Raw genomic sequence first — 20,151 nt, 5'->3', positions numbered from 1 at the left:
TCACTAGAGGGACTCAAAGGCAGACATGGAAGGCAGAAGAAGGAACTAAGAATGTGAAGACAGTCGAACTGTCAAGCTGAGGAACAGAAAGGAAAGACGGAAGGGAAGTGAACAGAGCCTGAAGTGCCCGTGGGACCATCAAGAGAGAAGCAAGCATGGAGCAGGACAGGGGGGTGTGAAGGAAAATGGCTGAGAACTTTCCAAATTTAGTGAAAGAGATGAACGTACATGTCCAAGAAGCTCTCAATCAACTCCAGGAAGGATAACCTGAGAGACCCACCCTGAGATCCATTACAATCAGTTTAAGGTTCAAGAAAGAGCATCTCAAAGGCAGCAAGGAAGGATTCACTAGGTACAATGGTGAGGCTACAGGCAGAGGTCCCATCAGATATTACGGAGGCCAGGAACACTGAGCCAATGTATTTAGAGTACTTTAAGAAAACCCAAACTGTCAATCAAGAATCCCATATCTGGCAAAACTCCTTCAAAAGTGAGGGAGAGGGCTCAGTTGGTAGAGTGTTTGCTTTGTATGCACAAGGCCCTGGGTTCGATCCTTAACACCACAAAAAAAAAAAAAAAAAGAGGGAGAGCTGGGAATGGTGGTACACGCTTATAGTCCCAGCTACTCAGGAGGCTGAGACAAGAGGATTGCAAGTTCAAGGCCAGCCTCAGCAACTTAGTAAGACCTTGAGCAACTTAGTAAGACCCTATTTCAAAATAAAAAAATAAAAAGAGTTGGGGATGTAGCTCAGTGGTAAAGAAGTGCCCCTGGGTTCAATTCCTGGTATAGGGAGGGAAAAAAGTGAGGAAGGAATTAGGAATTAGAAATGCTAAAGGTTGAAATGAAAGGACAACGGACAATAACTCAAAGCCAGAGAAAAAAATAAAAGTTCTCAGTAAAGAAAAATATGGGGGTAATTATAAAAGTTACTATTATTCTAATAATGACATGTAACTTTTTGTTTTCTATATGATTTAAAAGACTAATACATTTAAAGAAAGCTAGTCTCAAAGCTAATATTATGGTAACTTTAGTTTGTAATTACATATTTTATTTTCTACATCATTTAAGAAATTACTGAATAAAAACAGTTATTAGTTTATATTTTGGGACATACAATATATCAAGATCTAACTTTGTGCCGGGCACGGTGGTGCATACCTATGATCCTAGCAATGGGAGGCTTAGGCAGAAGGTTTGCCAAGTTCAAGGTCACCCGCACAACTTAGCAAGGTCCTATGCAACTCAGCAGGACCTTGTTTCTAAATAAAATACAAACAAAGATCTGGGGATGTAGCTCAGAGGTAGAGCACCCTGGATTCAATCTCTAGTACCAAACAAACAAAATCTAATTTTGTAACATCAGTAGCTGAAAGGAGATAGAGATGGAGCTCTACAGAAGTAGTTTTTTGTTCGTTGGTTTGTTTTTGGTACTGGGGATTGAATCCAGGAGTACTTAACCACTGAGCCACATCTCCAGCCCTTTTTTTGTACTTTATTTAGAAACAGGGTCCTGCTGAGTTGCTTAGGACCTTGCTAAGTTGTTGAGGCAGGCTTTGAACTCACAATCCTCCTGCCTCAGCCTCCTGAGCTATTAGATCATAGGCATGCACCACCCTGCACTCAGCTCAGGTTGTTTTGTTTTTTTAATGTTATAGAAGTTAAGCTGGAATAATTCAAACTAGAGTGATATAACATTGGGATATTAAATATGACCCTCATAGTTACCACAAACAAAATAATTACAGAATATACCCAATGGAAAATGAGCAGGGAATTAAAATTTTCATTGCAAAAAATAAATAAATAAACCTAACACAACAGAAGACAACAATGTAAAAACAAGGGTCAATGACAATAAGCAGCAAGAGGGCACCGTGCGCCTCTGACCAGCGGTCCCTTAGACGTAAAGGGCCCGACTTTCCACTCAGAAGGCAGAGGCTGGAACAAAGGGTGTGAACACGTTGATCTGACCATTTGCTGTCCACAAGAGAGTCACGTTAGCTCTGGACACAGGCTGACAGTGAGAGGAGGGACAGACAGGCCACACAACAGCTACCAAGAGAGAGCAGGTGTGTCTACAAATAAGCCAGTCGGAAAGAGAGTGTGTGCTGCATCTGCACGAGGTACTGAAGTACTCTGCAGCCAGGCCCACAGGTGGACAGTGGGAGGACTGCCCAGGAGGTGGGAGGAGAGGCAGGAGGAGAGATGCTCAGTTCCTTGTTTCTGAGCAGTTTCAGTTTTGTAAGATAAAGAGTTCAGGAGCTGGATGGTGCTAAAGGATGTATAATATGAATGTACTCAATACCTCTGAACTGTGCACTTTAAAATAGGAAGGTAAATTTTATGCTACATGTACCATGTATACTTTAACAGATTAAAAAGTACTAAGTTAAAAAGAGTGAGAGGGGAGGATTTTAGTGACCTGCTTACTTCACGAGCCTTCATATACTACTTTTCTAAAAGTAATTTCTAACCTGATGCCTCTACCTCCCCATGTTGAGACCTGGGAAAAGGCCTTATTACCATGCAATGGTCACTTTCATTACTACGGCTGCACCACCGGTAGGAACAGTGGTGGATCAAGTCTTCACTGCTGAAGCTGTTCATGAACATTCTATGGCCTCATGATGGCAAAGCCCACGTGGGCCCCACCAAGTTTCCTGCTGGCTGTGAACACCACCTCAAGTGTGAATCTTCTGCAACTTTTTTTTTTGTGTGTGTGGTGCTGGGGATTGAACCCAGGGCCTTGTGCATGCAAGGCAAGCACTCCACCAACTGAGCTGTATCTCCAGCCCACAATTTTAACTCTTTTCAAACATGCATGTATATGTGAAATGTATATCTCTTCCACCTCTCTCCTCCCTCATCATACATCAAAGCAAATATTATCTTTATTGCCCCCAAATAGTCCAACTGGTGAAAGAAAAAAAATTAGTGTCAAAAAGACCTGAGTTCAAAATTCAAAGAACTGCATAACCTTATATTATTATTTAACATCTACAAACCTTAATAGCACCTCTGTCAATTGGGAGGATTACAAATCTCAGTGGGATCATGAAAAAGCTCACCTACATTAAGAACACTTCCCAATGCAAAACACGTCTATGTGATGGTTATGCGACTGGGCTTACTTGGACATGCATTCCTCCAGGGACAGTCTGGCTTTGAATCCAAGGATGCACCTTGGCTAGCTCTTCCTTCTGCCCAGGAGAAAACTGGGGCTGTTGCTGTCTTAGGCTTTCCAGTTTTTCTAGATCTTCTTTTAGCACAACTTCCTTAACCCTGGAAACAAACAACGACATCTTCACAGTCCTGAATAAGGTACAGGGTTCTGTTCTCTTTGGTGGGTGAGACACTTTCACTGTCTGGTTAATACACGATGCACACGTGGACAACAGTGCAGAACCATTTCCCAGCCAGGCTGGTAGCAGGCCTTTTCTTCTAAATGGAAAACAACTGCGCGATGTTTCAATGAAGCACATGGAAGAAATGGGCTTCCCTTTGCTCCCCTTGTCTTTTAGCGTCTAAAGAGTAAAGTTCCTCATCTTGTGTACTGTCCTGGAACGTGGAGCCATTTTTTTTTTCTTAGTTGTAGATGGACACAATATCTTTGTTTTTTTTTTTTTTTTTTTTTTTTTTTTTTTTTTTTAAAGAGAGAGTGAGAGACAGAGGGGGACAGAGAGAGAGAGAGAGAATTTTTTTTTTAACATTTATTTAGTTTTTCTTAGTTCTTGGTGAACACAACATCTTTGTTGGTATGTGGTGCTGCTGAGGATCGAACCCGGGCAGCACGCATGCTAGGCGAGCGCGCTACCGCTTGAGCCACATCCCCAGCCCCAATATCTTTGTTTTTATTTATTTTTTTTTATATGGTGCTGAGGATCAAACCCAGTGCCTCAAGCATGTGAGGTAAGCGCTCAACCACTGAGCTACAACCTCAGCTGTTTTCTTGTCTCAGGATGAGACACACGTTTGTTCAATCTGGGTCTGTGTATGTGCCGCACTACCACTGTAACCCTTGCTTTAGGAAGTCGTTTCTTCTTGACTTCAAATGAATAAATCTGAAGGGTATGTATAAAACATTTTAAAATACTTCTATGGTTATGTTATATTTATAACACTAGAAGCCATAACAACATAGAATGTCTTTTAGAATGCTTTCTTACCTCTCTGGCACCTGATACGTCATCAGAACACACTCAGGAGTCTGTGCTATCATTTTCCAGATGGGATCCTCAGCTAAACTGTGAAAGGCGCTTGTTTTCTGTGTATCCTGAGATTGTTGCCCATTTTCAGAGCTTTCAGAAGAATAATCAGTACTAGTGAAGAAGATGCAGCTACTACTGCTTCCTGAAAAAAAATCAACAACAGATGAAAAGACTGACTTCCAGGTCTGCGGTGGCCAGCTGCTCCTCACCACCAGCCCAGCAGGCGGCCCGGACACATCTGCTCTGGAAGCAGTTGGGCAGTTCTAACCAAGCTGACCATACCCTTGCCACAGGCCTCAGTTCCACTCCCAGGTATTTACCCAAGGAAAATTTAAGCATATGTCCACGGAAGAACTCACAGTGGCATTACTGATCCCAGCCCCAGAGCAGAAGCGACCCGACAAACTTCCTCTGGCGGATGGATACATGAACTTCCCACACACCAGGATGGATCTCAACAGCCTCATTCTCAGAGAAGCCTAACATGAACAGCTGCTTGCTGTCTAATCCAATGTGCAAAATTAGAGCAAAAGCAAAATTAAAGTGGCAAACCCAGGGCTGGAAATGTCTGAAGAGTCACAGAAGAACTTTCTAGAGTGATAGAAAGGTTCTGGTGATTGTAGAAGTGGTTTACAAGTGTACAAGTCTGTTGGAATTCTTGTTTTGTGTAATTAAAACTGGTCAATTTTATTGTATGTAAATATACTCCAAGAAAGCCTGTTAAAAAAAAGGTGGAGGGACTTTGTCTTTACACCAGTGCCTCAGTCAGATGGCCCTCAACACAGCAACCTCTGGACAACAGAGTCTGAAGAAGCGGTTTCCCAGATCCACTACCTGAGGCTGCAGAACCAGCTCCAGATGGAGACACCTTGTGGGGTGGGGCTGGGGAGAGGTCACCAGCAGCAGAACTGCTCCTGCTGCCACCGCCACCTGAAACACAGTGCTGGAGAGGAGGGACAGGAGAAGACACATGTTAACATTCCAAGCATCCCACGACGGGCAGGTCTTCAGCTTCACGCTAGGAGGTGAAGACGAGCCTGTCCCTAAGGACGTGTCAAAGTCCCTCTGTGTAACAGGGAAAGTGTCACTGCTTAGGGAGCACCTAAAGCACTCCAAGCATCACTCAGGTATGCTCTTTTGTCTCTGTCATTCGGTAAATACGCATATTGAACATTTCATTTGTTCCAAGCACTGTGCAAACTGTAGGCATATGGCAGCAGGCGGAAGGAAGTCCCAGGTTCCCGGGAAGAACGTGCTCAACACGTATATGATCCTTGGAATAGGCTCTGAGCTAGCCATCTTTTTACTTTCTTCATAAGAAAACAAAGGCAAAGAAAGGTTAAATAACTTGTCTGAGCTAACCCCCAACTAGTGACACAGTGCAGTTTAAACCATGTCCTATTCCCTAGCCCAGACTCCAGTCAGAACGACACGGGGCCTTGCTTTAGATTTTTCGACAGTGCCCTGGTGCCAGGCTCTCCACAGGTGAGCCTAAATTCTGATCATCATACTGTGAACATATGTTCAATGAAGGGTATTATACCTTGAAGGGAAGACCAAAGAAAAACAAGTACATATCCACACTTGTTGGATTCTACACTAAAATACAGGAATGTCAAGATTCCAAAATTTAATTTGGTAATACATAAATTTAACAAGGCACAGTATTTGAAAAGTTAAAGAAAAATGATCCAAATGATGTGTATAAACATGAAATTTAAAGCTGCCTGCTTCTCTTGGGTGGGGGTGGGGGTGGTCAGTGTACTTCAGATTGAACTCAGGGGCACTCAACCACTGAGCCACATCCCCAGCCCTATTTTGTAATTTATTTAGAGACAGGGTCTCATTGAGTTGCTTAGCACTTCGCTGTTGCTGAGGCTGGCTTTGAACTTGTGATTCTCCAGTCTCAGCCTCCCTCCTGTCTCAGCCTCCTGAGCTGCTGGGATTACAGGTATACACCACAGCACCTGGCTAAAGCTGCCTGCTTTTTGATTACAAAAGGTGACTCCTACCTCTTGCATAAATCCTGGTGTCCTACACATACGCATGTCAATTCATATTATATGGCCTATTCCCATCTTCCCAGATCTAACCTCAGTTGTAAGAAAATACTTTTTATAGGCAATAAACACATTAAGTTTAAAACCTGAATATCAAATTTTAGAGGGTGCAGGGAACCTGGTTCACAAAGAAAACTTGAAAAATGGCCCTTTACAAAAGAGATCTCATCAAGCACCTGAGGACCAGTCCTGATCCCCACATGGGGTCAGGAGGCCCATGCAGGCTCTGTGGAGCAAGGGTTAGCCGAGGTCAGATGAGGACCAAAACAGGCAAGGGTCATTCCATGGGGTCAGAGGCCCACTGCAGGCCACATGGAGCAAGGCTTAGCCTTGGCCATAGACAAGAGAGACAACTAAGAGGACATCAGGGGCTGGGGATGTGGCTCAAGCGGTAGCACGCTCGCCTGGCATGCGTGCGGCCCGGGTTCGATCCTCAGCACCACATACCAACAAAGATGTTGTGTCTGCCGAGAACTAGAAAATAAATATTAAAAATTCTCTAAAAAAAAAAAAAAAAAAGAGGACATCAGTGTTGAGCCTAGGCCGGACGGTAGGTGTGTGCTGACAGCTGCATCACTTACGTCTGTGGCCTCGGGGCCAGCATCCCTTCTCACTGCGTCTGGAGGCTCAGGAGACGCGGGCATATCTTCATGGAGTAGGTCTAGCTGCAGTGGTGAGCTGCTCCGAGAACTGATGAACAGGTGCTCTTCCTTTTGCATCTCCCAATTTTCCTCCACTCTCCCACTGTTGACTGAAGGAGGTGGTTCCAGGTTTGGAGCCACTGCTGATACCGAGGGAAGAATTTCAGAAGAGTCTGTGGCTCCCAAGAATGGATATGGAGAGAATGATGGTGACCACAGAGGACAGATACGGGGGTCGTGCAAGAAAAAGGTCATCAAAGTATCCACGTGCAGGGAAGGGAGAGCAGGCAGATGCTGCAGGCCACTGGACACAGGTGGCTTAGGTGGACATTCAGGCGTAGCTGCCCAGGCTGGCAGGGGAAAAGCTGGAAGGAGGTAAGAGGACTGGCTGGGAACCATCACAGCAGCTGGGAACCCCAGGCCCGAGGCGCAGGCAGAAGACGGGGTGGAAGGGCACCAGGGGAGCACATCCTGAAGAGGTCCCCCAGCCTGGGAATGGAAGCTGTCACTGGAGCTGCTACTGCCCAAGGGCACTGGTGGCTTCGTTCGTTTGTGCTTCCCCTTTCTGCATCCTGCTAACCTGCTCTGCTTGGAAGTGAAATCTCCTGAAAGGATAAAGATGGAGGCATATTATGGAAAATTAAACTGAAAGAAGGAAGAGAATGCATGTACAGGTAATTGTAAATAGATTATAAAGGAATGAACACTTGCCAATATTAAGTATGTCTACTTCAGAGACAGCAAAAAGTAGCTCTAAAAAGATGACCAAAATTCTGGGTAAAAATTATTACTATAAAATAAGCTTGGGGTTGAGGCTGTGGCTCAGTGGCAGAGCACTTGCCTAGCACGTGTGAGGCACTAGGTTCGATCCTTAGCACCACGTGAAAATGAAACAAGTAAAATAAAGGCATTCTGTCCACCAACAACTACAAATTTGTTTTTTTAAAAAATAAATAAGCTTATTTTAGCATCTCTTCAGTTTCTTATAAAAATCAATAACTCAGATCTCATAAAGATCCTAAGTAAATTACTGACAAAAGGGAATTTACTTCAGCATCTCTCTTTCAAGTACGACCCCAAGAGCTCACGCCATCCCTCTGGAAGTTGGCCCTCCATATCCACAGGGTCCACATCAATAGTCAACCAATCACAGATAGAAAATATCAGAAAAAAACCTGCATGTGCACTGACTATGTACAGACTCACCATCCTTGTCAGTATTCCCTATACAATGCAGTAAAAGAACCACTGACATTGTCTCAGGCTTTACAGTAACTAAGAGATGAGAATGTGGCAGGTGTGGGCAACCCTCTGCCTTAGGACTCAGGCACCTTTCAGGTGGGGACCTGCCAGGGTGGGACCTGGAGCCCATCCCAGCTAACGCTGAGGGACAGTGGCACCTATGGCTTTATCAGCTCAGGGACAAGTGGAATATGTGTTTTAATGTAACCACCTTGAACACAGGAGCGTCTGGCCTTGCTGCTGCTTTCGCGATGAAGACAGCAGCTATAGGGCGAGGAGAGGATCTTTTTCCGGAACCTGTCCACATAATCCTGTTCTTCTCTCTGCGTGTGGGCTGACAGAGAGGCGGTTGTGAGCCCTACATGTTTGAATTCTTCTGCAGTGAAAGGAGCTGGCTGGGTGTTTAGGGTCCAGGGTTCGCATCCTAGGGCAGCATCCTCTGCTGAGGTGAAACAAGACAGAGTTAATTGTAGTCCTTGTCAATTATTTCTATTCACTCAGTTATTATTTCAAGTATTTCAACAATTTTATACACATTATAACACTAGAATATAAAAAACTTCAGCAGTCTAGCACAAAAATTCTTATTTTTCCTTATAAACAAATATATACGCACTTTATAGAGTTATGATAATCAGTTCATGTTTCTTTAATTGATTTTATCATAAATGCTTTTTCTATCTCCCTGAATTCTTTAAAACATTTTTTAAATCTTTGTATTTATTTTTCAAACAGGTAATATCCTCAGGTGGTTAAAAAACAGCATGTATCCTAAAGGTATTAGTGAGCTCTCCCCACCCTGTCCACTGTCTGCCCACTACCTCCTGCTTCTCACTCGTCCTCCTCAGGAAGCCACTGCCTTACTATCACCCAGCTCTTTATGCACGCGGGAACAAGCGTGAGCCCCAACGCCCCCTCCCTCCCGTGGCCCCACCTAACCCAAGGCACAAGTGCCCACAAGCCCGCAGCTCGCTCCCTTCCCACACGACACAGTGGAGAGCTCCGCTGCAGTCACCATGTGCTTGGACGCTGCAGGGGCTCCATCTTAGCTGCCCCCCACAGGGTGTGCACTCCTAAAAATCACTTCTTTCAAAAAAAGATTCTGGGGGCTGAGGTTGTGGCTCAGTGGCAGAGCGCTTGCCTAGCATGTGTGAGGCACTGGGTTCGATTCTCAGCACCACATAAAAATTAATTAATTAATTAAAGGTCCATCAGCAACTAAAACAAAATTAAAAAAAAAAAAAAAGATTTTGTGGTGGGCACTGTGGTGGACTCCCCAACACCCTCTGGTTCTGGGCAGCATCCGGTGGCCTAGGTGGGCTTGGCCCTGTGCCACTCCCACCAGGGGGCCCTAGCTGGTCTGAATCAGCTCAGCAGACGGGGGACCAGATTTACCTTCCTGTCTGAAACAATGACAATGAGCGAACCATATGAAACATGGCTTTGAGGCCGACCTCCAGATGGAAGGACAGGAGACAGGGAGACCAGCCCAGGACTGCCCCAGCTCACTGCCTGGAGTGGAGGGGCAGGTGGAGGGCTGGGGAGATGAGGGGCAGGGTTTTCAACAAGAGTTGCAGGGAGAGAGGGTCGTGAGAGTGACAGCTAGCCCCCAGTCCATTTGGGGGAACACTCATCAGTGTAGTTGTGTGCAGAAGGAACCTCCTGAAACACAAGGGAAAGGGAACCAAAGATCCCAAAACAGCACCATTTCCATCAGTCAGACCAGAAAGCCTTGTGCTTCCTGAGGCAGGAGACAAGGACTCAGAAAGACCTCTTCTTGGAACCAGAGCCAAATCAGGCCCGGACCACACACTGCTTTGCTCCTGCCTACCAAACTGTGAAAGCAAAGCTTAAAGGGTCAGTCTGTTTCCAGGTAACTTACCTCCCCGACAACAAAGCTTAAGACTACTCAAAGGAATACAAACTATCTGGTCTGCCTTTATAGTACCTGGCATCCCATCAAACATCAACACTCCTGTGCAACAGCGGGAAAATATAACCCACATCAAGACACTGAGGAGCGCCTACCATCTGCAGGGACAGAAGACTGGAAGATTCCAGGAACCTGGAGCAACACCACCCGTTGGAGGATTTGCACCACCTGATTTAAGATTATGAAGAGTCAGGCGCCACGGCCAGCACAGGGCTTGATGAATTTTGTTCATCTTTTCAGAGAAACTGCTTCTAGTTTTGTTTCAACTGATGCCTGTTTTCTATTTTGTTGACTTCTGCTTTTATCTTTATCACTTCCTTCCTTCTCCTTTGGGTTTACTCGGCTCTTTTTTTTAGTAAAATGGAACTTTGGATCACTGATTTGAGATCTTTCTTCTGTAGTATTAGCAATTAAAGCTACTAATCTTTTTTAAAAAATATTTTTAATTGTAAATGGATCTTTTATTTTATTTATTTATATGTGGTGCTGGGGATCGAACCCAGGCCCTCCCACATGCCAGGCAACTGCTCTACCACTGAGCCACAACCCCAGCCCCCAAAAGCTCCTAGTCTTATAAGTTCTTCTGTAGCTGTACTGCACAGGTTTGATGTGCTATATATACTTCCATTATTGTGGATTTTGAACTATTTTCTAATTTCCTTGTAATTTCATCTTTGAATCAAGGCTTATGTAGAAATGTGCTCTTTAATTTCCAAGCGTTCGGGTTTCAACATCTTATCAGTGACTTTTAATTTAATTCACCCTCCCCCAGGAAGCACAGTATATATTTCATGGACCCTTTCACATTTGAGACTTACATTTCAGCCCCACGTGCTCTACAGGCCCGTGAGCACCCTGTCCTTACATGTACATTACGCGGTTGGCGGGCACCAGGTTCTCGGCAGATCAGCTAGGGTGAGGTGGCGGGCATGTTGTTCAGCTCACCTCTATGCTCAGGTTCTCACTCTGACCACGGAGGCGTTTCTCTACTGCCTATCTTCAGAAGCTCTTGCCTTAGTGAATGTTCTTGGCTGCGGCATCACCACAGGGCGCCAGTCCTGCCCCCTGCAAGCACCGCAGGCCTCCTCCCCTACTGCCCAACGGCATTGCTTTTCCCATTCCTTCACTCCCCGTGCACTTGTGAGTTTGCTTCAATTGTAGATTGATGACAGCACTGCGGGCGGGATATGGTTGGCTGCTGATCTCTGTATCTGTTCTGACAATCTTTGCCCCTTTCTTGTGGCATTTAGTCCATTAAGTCATTTTGACAATAATTAGATTTAAAGCTATTATTTTATTATGTATTTGATTTTTCTGTTTCTGTTGATTTTTCTGTTTTCATTACTTTATTTTTCTTGCCCACCCCTTCTTTTGGATATGAGCATTTTTAAAGTTTTATTTCAATTTATGGATTGGCACCCAGGCATAGCGGCACGTCTGTAATCCCAGCTACAGAAAATGCTGGGATGTAGCTCAGTGGTACAATGCCCTGGGGTTCAATCCCCAATACTAGAAACAAACACGTGGGTTGATTTTTAGTCATCTCTATTTCACATTCCATCTTAACTGGTCCCTGCTACAGGTCCTATGGTGGGAATGGCTCTTGGGAAACACTTCTCACTTTGCCACTCGCAGGCCACAGGCCTCTGGGCTAGCTGACCTGCTTCACCAGTTACACCTGGGTTGTTCCACACATGCAAGGAAATGCTCGTGAGAGCACGGTCTTCAGACCCAGCACATTACTAGGGCCAGTGTGTGACCACCACAATTTAAAACACATGAGCTGACTCTGCTTGGAACAGCGATGTGGCCTTGCAGTCACTGAGACTGGTTTAAGATCAGGAAAAAAAAAACCTATAATCTGTAAATATTTCTTTAAATGAAAGCAGATGGATTTTAGCATTAATTCTTTCAAAACGGTAACGTAAGACCAGAGTACCAAAAGCACAGTGATACAGTAAAAAAAAAAAAAAAAAAGAGTTCTTATTGGTTGAAACCCTCCCCACCTTGCATGGGCCTGGTGGTGGGAAATTAAACACCCTGTAGGATCCCAAAGTAGGATGAAAAGATGCACTAAAAATGTGCCCCGCTCCTGTCCTGGGGGCCTGCCTCAGCTCTAGGAAAACACTTATCTTTGGCTAAGTAGCAAATAATCCAATCTCCCTTCTCCACCAACGACAGCTCTCTGCCCACCACGCTCCAGCTGACGGGCTGCTGAGAGAACCCAAAGGGCAAGATGCATCCAAGAACAAGAAGAAAAGGCACAGGAGCAGCTCAGCATGGGCTGGCAAGCCTCCGTGATGACCAGCAAGGACAAACTAGGGTACCTGAAAACCCAGTGTGACAGACCTGTCCCCATGTCATCTACTAAGTCTTTATGAGCTATCAAAAGGTCAAGAGAACAGGAGGGAACAGAAGAGAAAGAACAAGATCAGAATAATCCACCACGTAATCATGCTGTTAAGGAGAGTTTTCAATCTGTTCTACTCCTAACTTCTCCATCAACACAGACAAGCATGTACCCGTGACAGACCCCGTGGGACATGTTCCAAGGTGGGAAACGGACACCTTCTCTGAAAGTCAATGGAATGATGCTGCGCCAACAGCGAATGCCAAGGAGGTTGAGGGTAAACACACCGATGGTGCCCGTCAGTGCCAGCTGGGAAACACAGCCTGAGATGTGTCACCCAAACAATATGGTGACACTTCAAACTACCTTGACTGAATTAAAGAAGGGCAACTATTCCTAATTCTAAAGTTAGAATTAAGCAAAGAGTATCAATGGCTCAGTGAAGGTAAAGGTGGCACCTGGCTCTGGGGGTGGGACATGGACGATGGTGCTGCTGCAGCTGCACTGGCTGGTGCCTGACCCCAGGCTCAGTGTGGCAGTGGACAGGGTTCCGGCCAGGTCTGCTTCAGCCTCGGTGGGCCGTCCATTTGTGGGCACTTTCGGCTGCGGCATGGCAGGGGTCTGTGCGACAGCTGGTGAGACACGAGAAACCAACAGTGAACAGAAGACTCCCAGTGGGAAGTTTATGCTAAAGGCCAACAGCTTACAAAGTTGGTAACTGACGAATCAAAGCCTCCTGGCCATAAAGAAGAGACCTGAAACTAGGGTCTCGTGATCACAGTGAAAGAGCGAACGGCAAGAAGGCAGAGACACGACAGGCAGCTCGGGACGGCTCCCTCAGTGCAGACACGGAAGCCTCGTCACCTTGCACTGCTTGGGTGTCGTCTGCCTGGTGGCTCGGCTTCTCCTCTTCTGATGACGAAGCCATGGTGTTTGTGGAGGACACACACTTTCTTTTCAGAGCTGGGATGTGGTAGCTCTTTAGGTACCTGCAACAACAGGAGCAGGCCACAGCTTCTGCCTGTCCCCTTGCTGAGCCTTCCCACCTCTGCTTCTCCTGTGCCACTTGTTTGGGATCCTCTGTTCTTTCCTCTTTGGAGTCTCCCCACGTGCCCTGGCCTGGACCGCTGGGTTGGGACTGCTCATCTACCATGGACTTGGACTGACTCCACGTCCTAACCCACCCAACTCTGAGAAGCTCAGGTCTCGTCTTCCAGCTGCCCCACGCTCCTTCAGGGGAGGGACGTCATCTAATTGCACACTCCGCGATATTCAGTGTACTGTGGACTGCGTGCAGTAGGCACCCCATAAATACCTACTAATTTCTAATATGAAATCAAGACAGGACAGCTGTCAGAAATCTAACAGGGGTTCCGCAGGGACAACGTATGTATTTGGAAAAAGCCAACGTGCCATTAGAGCGTGTGTCTCCCACCTGATGACACTGTCAATACAGTTCATCTGTTGATATGATGAGCTGTGCTGGTCTTTCCTCAAATCCTCACAAAACTCAGTGCACGTGCATTTATTTTTCAGTGTCAGGGAGGAAGAAGAGGCCTTCTGTTCATCTGGAGGAAAATGAAAATGTGCAGATAAAATACTGAGCATGCAGTTAAGAAAATCAGCAAAATTCAATCATAGTACTTTTATGACATACATTATTATGCACCTATACTACTATGCAGCTATTAAAATGAGCTCAAATCTTAACGCCCTGACAAAAAGATATTCACGCTACATAACAATGCAAATAAAATAAGGTGCACAGCATATTACAACAGAATGATAATATTGGTATTTTTAAAAATGAGGAGTGAAACATATTTCAGACAAGAATCATCAATGAACTGGGAGGTGAAAGGCTGATGGGAGTTGCGCGATGCCAAGCTGACAACACCGTGCCGTGGGTCAGACGCTGCCCTGTGAGGGCAGGCCACTGCACACAGGCACGGCTGCTGGTCGTGGCAGGGCTGAGGGGTCGGCTGATCACTGCGTTTCTCATGGGCTGCAGTGTGAAGTAATCAGCGCTGCCTGTGGACCCATGTCCAACAGAGCCTCTGCAATGACGAGCAGACTCTTGTCCGTGTGCCCAATATGGGAGCCACCAAACTGCCACCTGAAATATGGCTAGAGCAACGGATGGAAACCAAATTTTCACTGTATTTATCCAACGAGGCTGGTGGCTACCATGTGGCATAGCACAGGTGTAGAGAGAAAAGAAGAGGCCCCCGGCCTGAGCTCTAGGAACTTCAACTTGCTGTAGAGGGGAATGAGCCAGAAAGGTGACTGAGAAACAGCCAGAGAGAGGAGACCCCTGCCCAGCAGGGGGTCGCGGGAACCAAGAACGGGAGTGGGTTCCAGGAGGAGCGGACAGCCTGTGTCAGACACTGTCTGCAGGGAGGCCATGTCGATGCTGCTGCCACTAGCAAAGGCCATGCTCACTGGCCTGGAGAGCTTCCCTGACCTCAGTGCCATTCTGGAAAAAGGACCACCTGTGTAACCTCTTCTGCTTAACTTTGAAATTGTAGACTTAAGAGCTGCAAAACCAGTACAGAGTTCCCACATACCTCTGACCCAGCTTCCACCAACTGTCCCACCTTAGGTACACCATCATCAAATGACCAAAACACAGAAGGCACAACGAAACAGTGGCCAGCTGTCATAGAGTTCATCTGCATTTTTACCAGTTTACACTGATAAGTTTAATTTTTCTGTTCAGGTCTTCACACTTAATGTCATGGTCACCTCTCCATCTGCTGCATTCTGTGACAGTTCCTTAGTCTTCATTTATTCATCCAGTGGTTGATCACTATCGACTCTTGGCTTTATTTTGTTTGCTGGATTAGGATCTAACACTATCATTATGTATTTTTTGCTCCAATTATTACATTTTGGGCCACTGGCAGCTCTTTCAAATTGTCTTGTGTGACCTTCTGACACATCCCTCTATTTTATTTTGAACATTTCCTTACTTTCTGGCCTTGGTTCTTTTTGTTAGAAAAACATTTGAAACCAAGATCTGGCCACATGTGTCCTTGCTTGTGGATCCTCGACAATCAGAACTGGTAAGTATGTCTGTCCATCTGTATGTATGTCCATCCATCCATTAGACAAAAATGCCTGAGTTCCTCCTAATGTCTGTATCTCTAAGCCAACATGATCACAGAGTTCATTCTAGCACTCCTTTTCCAATTATCTGAAACTTCTATGATAGTGAGGAATATCCTTATCCTTATTTGTATCACATTCACTAATTTGTTCAACCCCAGTTTACATATAAGTCAGCTTCAGAGATGCACTGGTAGCCAGGCACAGTGGCACACACCTATAATCCTAGCAGCTCAGGATAGAGGCGAGAGGATTTCAAGTCCAAAGCCAGCCTCAGCAACTTAGCGAGGCCCTAAAGCACTTAGTGAGGTCCTTTCTCAAAGTAAAAAAATATAAATAGGGATGAGGATGTGGCTCAGTGGTGAGTGAGTTCAATCCCCAGGACCTCTCCCTCCAAAAAAGAATTGCTCTAATGAGAAAGAAATAAACCATCTGGAGTCCAGTGTTGGTGCATGTTAGCATTTTGTGTTTAGCTCTAGAGTATCCACTGAAAATGTTGTTTTCAAAAGCTACCCAGCTCCTTGCGTCCCTATCTCCTTCTGCATCCTTACACCATTCAATTGAAACATCGATTCGTTTGTCACAGCTAGCCTACCACCTTAGGTTCTCCCTACATTCTGGGGTGGGGCCTCAATGGGTCTTCACTCAACTGACAGGGAGCTGTGCCTCAGTTGCCACAGTAACCAACAGAATACTCCTATCATTTAGAACTCTCCTCGCTGCCCCTTTGGAGCCAAATCCTTCCCCATCCAACCTTAATACGTATCCGCCCTCATCTGCAGTTTCAATTTCTGTGATCTCAGTTCCCAAAGTCAACTGCAGTTTCCAGGAACTGAGAAAGTTCCAGAAATAAATGATTCTCAAGCAGTGAATTGTGCACTATTCTGAGGATCGTGATGTTCCATTCCACATGGGATGTGATTTACAACTCTGTCTGGTGTATCCACAATGAATATGCTACCCATTTGACATCGTTAGGGCTCAGTGATCCAGGACACCAGAAGCAGATGATCCTCTTTCTGAGTTCTATTGGGAAGGTCAGTAGTAGACTGACGCTATGTCACAATGCCTACGTCATTCACCTCATTTCATCTGCTCACTTAGACACTATAATCACACATCATCACAAGAAAGGACATTCATGTAACTTTCTAAAAGGACATTCATATAATTTTTATTCTAACATATTATACATATTTTATTATTATTGTTAATCTTACTCTGCCCAATTTATAAATTAAACGCACATATGGGGAAAACATAGTGTATACTACATGGAGTCAGTACCAATCAGTGGTTTCCGACATCCACCGGGAGTCTTAGAACATATTCCCTATGCATAATAACTAGAGCATTCCAGAAAAGAACTGTACAATATATAACCTTTTGGCTCTGCCTTCTTTTACTCAGCAAAATGTAGTCAGGATTCACCTACACTTCTGCCTATATCAGGTCCACTCCTCTTCACTGCAGAGTAATATTCCATCATGTGGATGTACTAGTCATTCATTTGTTGAATGAAGTGGGTTGTGTCCAGTGTAGTAAATATCCCTGTAGAGGTTTTTGTGTGAACTTAGGTTACTTCCTTTGGGTCAAGAATTAAAATGGAATTGCCAGGTTATATGGTAAGAACATGCTTTATTTCATAGAAAAGGGTCAAACTTCTTCCAAGTGGCTGTATAATTTTGCATTTTGTCCAGACATGTGTTCTGATTACTCTGAATCCTTGCCAACACTTAACAGTCAGATTTTCTCATTTTAATTGATCCATTCTAATAGGTTTGTGGTAGAAGCTCACATGGTTTTATTTTCTTTTTGTCTAATGACTAATGAGGTTGTGAATTCTTCATATGCAACTTGCTGTCTATATGTTTTGGAAAAGTGTTCAGATCTCTTGACTATTTTTTTTTTTTTTTTTTGGTGATGGTGAGGGTACAGGGAATTGAACCAATGGGCACTTAACCACTGAGACATCCCCTGCCCATTTTATTTTTTATTTTGAGACAGGGTCTTGCTAAGTTGCTTTAGGCCTAAGTTGCTGAGGCTGGCTTTGAACTTGCAGTTCTCCTGCCTCAGCCTCCTGAGCCACTGGATTTACAGGCATGGACCATCTCGCCTGACTCTTTACTATTTTTAAATTGTTCATCTTTTTATTGTTGTTGAGTTTTAAGAGTTATTTATGTATTCCAGATACTAGTTCTATATTGTATATATAATTTGAAAATATTTTATCTCTTCATTTTCTTATCAATATCTTTCAAAAAATGAGTTCTCAATTCTGATAAAACTCAATGTGTATGGACTTCCTTTCTTTCATTCTTTAAGCTAAAAACTTACTACTTTCATTTGCTTTTTTCTCTCTTTTTCTGTTTCTAATTCCACTGATATGTAGATGGTCTTTATTTCTTTCCTTCTTTCTTATCTTGGATTTAATTTGTTCTTTTTCTCATTTCTTAAGGAGAAGGTTGGTTACTGAGTTGAGATCATTCTTTTTTTCTCCATATAAACATTTAATGCTGTAAATATCCATTAAGCATTGGTTTAGGTAGATCCCACACATTTTATGTTGTCTTTGGGTCAGTGAGAAGTCTATTACTTAATTTCTAAATTTTGGGGGATTTTCTAGGTACCTTCATTACTGATTTCTAGTTTAATCCCTGATGATCAGAGAACATACTTAGGATTATTTCTGTAAATTTTTAAAAGTTGTAGTTGGACACAATACCTTTATTTTGTTTATTTTTATGTGGTGCTGAGGATTGAACCCAGGGCCTTGCACGTGCTAGGTGAGCGCTCTACTGCTAAGCCACAAGCCCAGCCCAATTTCTGTTTTTTAAAAATTGTTAAGTTTTTATTAGAACCCAGAATATGGTTTATCTTGATGAATGTTCCACATATCCTTGAGAAAAATAAATGACTTATGTTGCTGCTGCACAGTGAATTAGTTCAGTCCTAAGGTGTCGCTCAGATCCTTTGCATCTTCACCTGTTTTCTGTCCTCTTCCTCTATCACAGAGCAGAGTGTTCAAGCCCCAGCTAGCACTGGTTTTGCTTCATGTGTCTTGCAGTTCTCTCGTTAGGTGTGTAAACATGTGCGTATGGACTATTCCACATTCTCGGACAATAAACCTTTATCGTCATGCAATCTCTTTCTGTAACCCTGAAAAAATTCCCCCCCACCCACGTTTACTTTGTATGATATCAATGTAGCTTTCCAAACTGTTTTTCTTTTTTTCTCTTTTTACATTAACATGACGTCTTTTCTAACCTTTTGTTTTTACCTTATATTTTTATTTTCAACATGGGTTCTTTCTTAGAGGTGCTCTACCACTGAGCCACATTCCCAGGCTTTTCTATTTTGAGACAAGGTCTCAGTAAGTTGCCCGGCCTGGCCTCAGACTGCCTCAGCCTCCAGAGTTGCCAAGATTACAGGCACAAATCACTGCACCCAGCTTTCAAATGCCTTCTAACAGGTGACATGCAACAAGATCCTTTTACCTGATTGGACTTTTAACTGGTGTTCTGAGATCATATTTAATGTGACTACTAGAGTTGCTGGGTTAAAGTGTACCATCTTGCTCATGTTTTCTATGGATTCTGCTGGGTTTTGTTTCCTTCCTCCTTTTTTTCTCATTTTAGGTTGTTTATTTATTTTTTAGTTGTAGTGGGACACAACTTTATTTCACTTGTTTATCTTTGTATGTGGTGCTGAGGATTGAACCCAGGGTCTCACACGTGCGAGGCAAGCGCTCTACCGCTGAGCCCCCACCCTAGCCCCTCATTTTGGGTTGTTTCTTAAATTTCATTTTATCTCTTCTATTGACTTATTTTTTTCATATTTATTTTTTAGTTGTAGTTGGACACAATATCTTTATTTTACTTATTTATTTTTATGTGGTGCTGAGGACTGAACTTAGGGCCTCACATGTGCTAGGCGAGCGCTCTATCACTGAGCCACAACCCCAGCCCCTGACTTATTTTTTTAATACTTGCTTAAAAATATTTTAAATTGTTATCACAGTTTCTAATATATCAAACCTTAAATACTCAATATCTATCCTCAAACAGTACTATTTCAGGTATACAAATCCTGCAACAGTGTAGTCCTAAGCCTCCCCATCTTTGTGGTATTACTGTCATATGTCACTTTGATATATGCTGTAAGTGCAGAATGATTTTTGCTTTAGTCAGTTATCTTTTAGTGCAATTAAAAATAAAGTTTGTCTTATTTTATTTTCAGTGCCCTTCACTTCTTGGTGTAGACTCAAGTTTGTTGCTTGTATGTTTTGGGGTGGGGGTCTTATATCCTATTCCTTCTACCTTAAGAAATTCCTTTAGCATTTCCTACAGAATGAGTCTGTTAGCACATAAATTCCTACGATTATTGTTTGAGAAGATCATTATGTTGTTTTCATAGCTGGAAGAGATTTTTCACTCCGTATAGAATTCTGTGTGGGCAGCTTTTTCCTTTGAAGATGTCACTCTATTGTCTTTCTAGTGTGCTTGGTTTCTGGAGGAATGTCTACTGTGATTCTTATCTTTGGGTCTCTATGTGATTTTCATTCTTTTTATTCTGGCTGTTTTCAATACGTACTCTTTAGTTTTA

The 20,151-nt window shown here is 43.8% G+C and overlaps 1 protein-coding gene across 6 annotated transcripts in view; it reads right to left on the bottom strand.

Annotated features, from left to right (window-relative positions):
* Per3 (period circadian regulator 3) overlaps positions 1-20,151 on the bottom strand; it is a 48,482-nt gene that overhangs the window by 3,619 nt on the left and 24,712 nt on the right. For 2 of the 6 annotated variants that reach the window (XM_078025185.1, XM_040287873.2), the window contains 8 exons: positions 13,874-14,006; positions 13,303-13,427; positions 12,897-13,070; positions 8,367-8,597; positions 6,854-7,518; positions 5,047-5,155; positions 4,171-4,354; positions 3,136-3,286 (listed from right to left, as the gene is read on the bottom strand). In XM_078025185.1, the coding sequence (XP_077881311.1) occupies positions 3,136-3,286; positions 4,171-4,354; positions 5,047-5,155; positions 6,854-7,518; positions 8,367-8,597; positions 12,897-13,070; positions 13,303-13,427; positions 13,874-14,006 (1,772 nt within the window). Of the gene's footprint in view, positions 1-3,020; positions 3,023-3,135; positions 3,287-4,170; positions 4,355-5,046; positions 5,156-6,853; positions 7,519-8,366; positions 8,598-12,896; positions 13,071-13,302; positions 13,428-13,873; positions 14,007-20,151 lie in introns of those variants that run through there. The other 4 variants (XM_078025189.1, XM_078025186.1, XM_078025187.1 and 1 more) reach the window with 4 other exon arrangements.

Source organism: Ictidomys tridecemlineatus, chromosome 11 (genome assembly GCF_052094955.1).
Source record: "Ictidomys tridecemlineatus isolate mIctTri1 chromosome 11, mIctTri1.hap1, whole genome shotgun sequence".
NCBI classification, from domain to species: domain Eukaryota; kingdom Metazoa; phylum Chordata; class Mammalia; order Rodentia; family Sciuridae; genus Ictidomys; species Ictidomys tridecemlineatus.
This window is presented reverse-complemented; position numbering and strand designations above follow the sequence as displayed.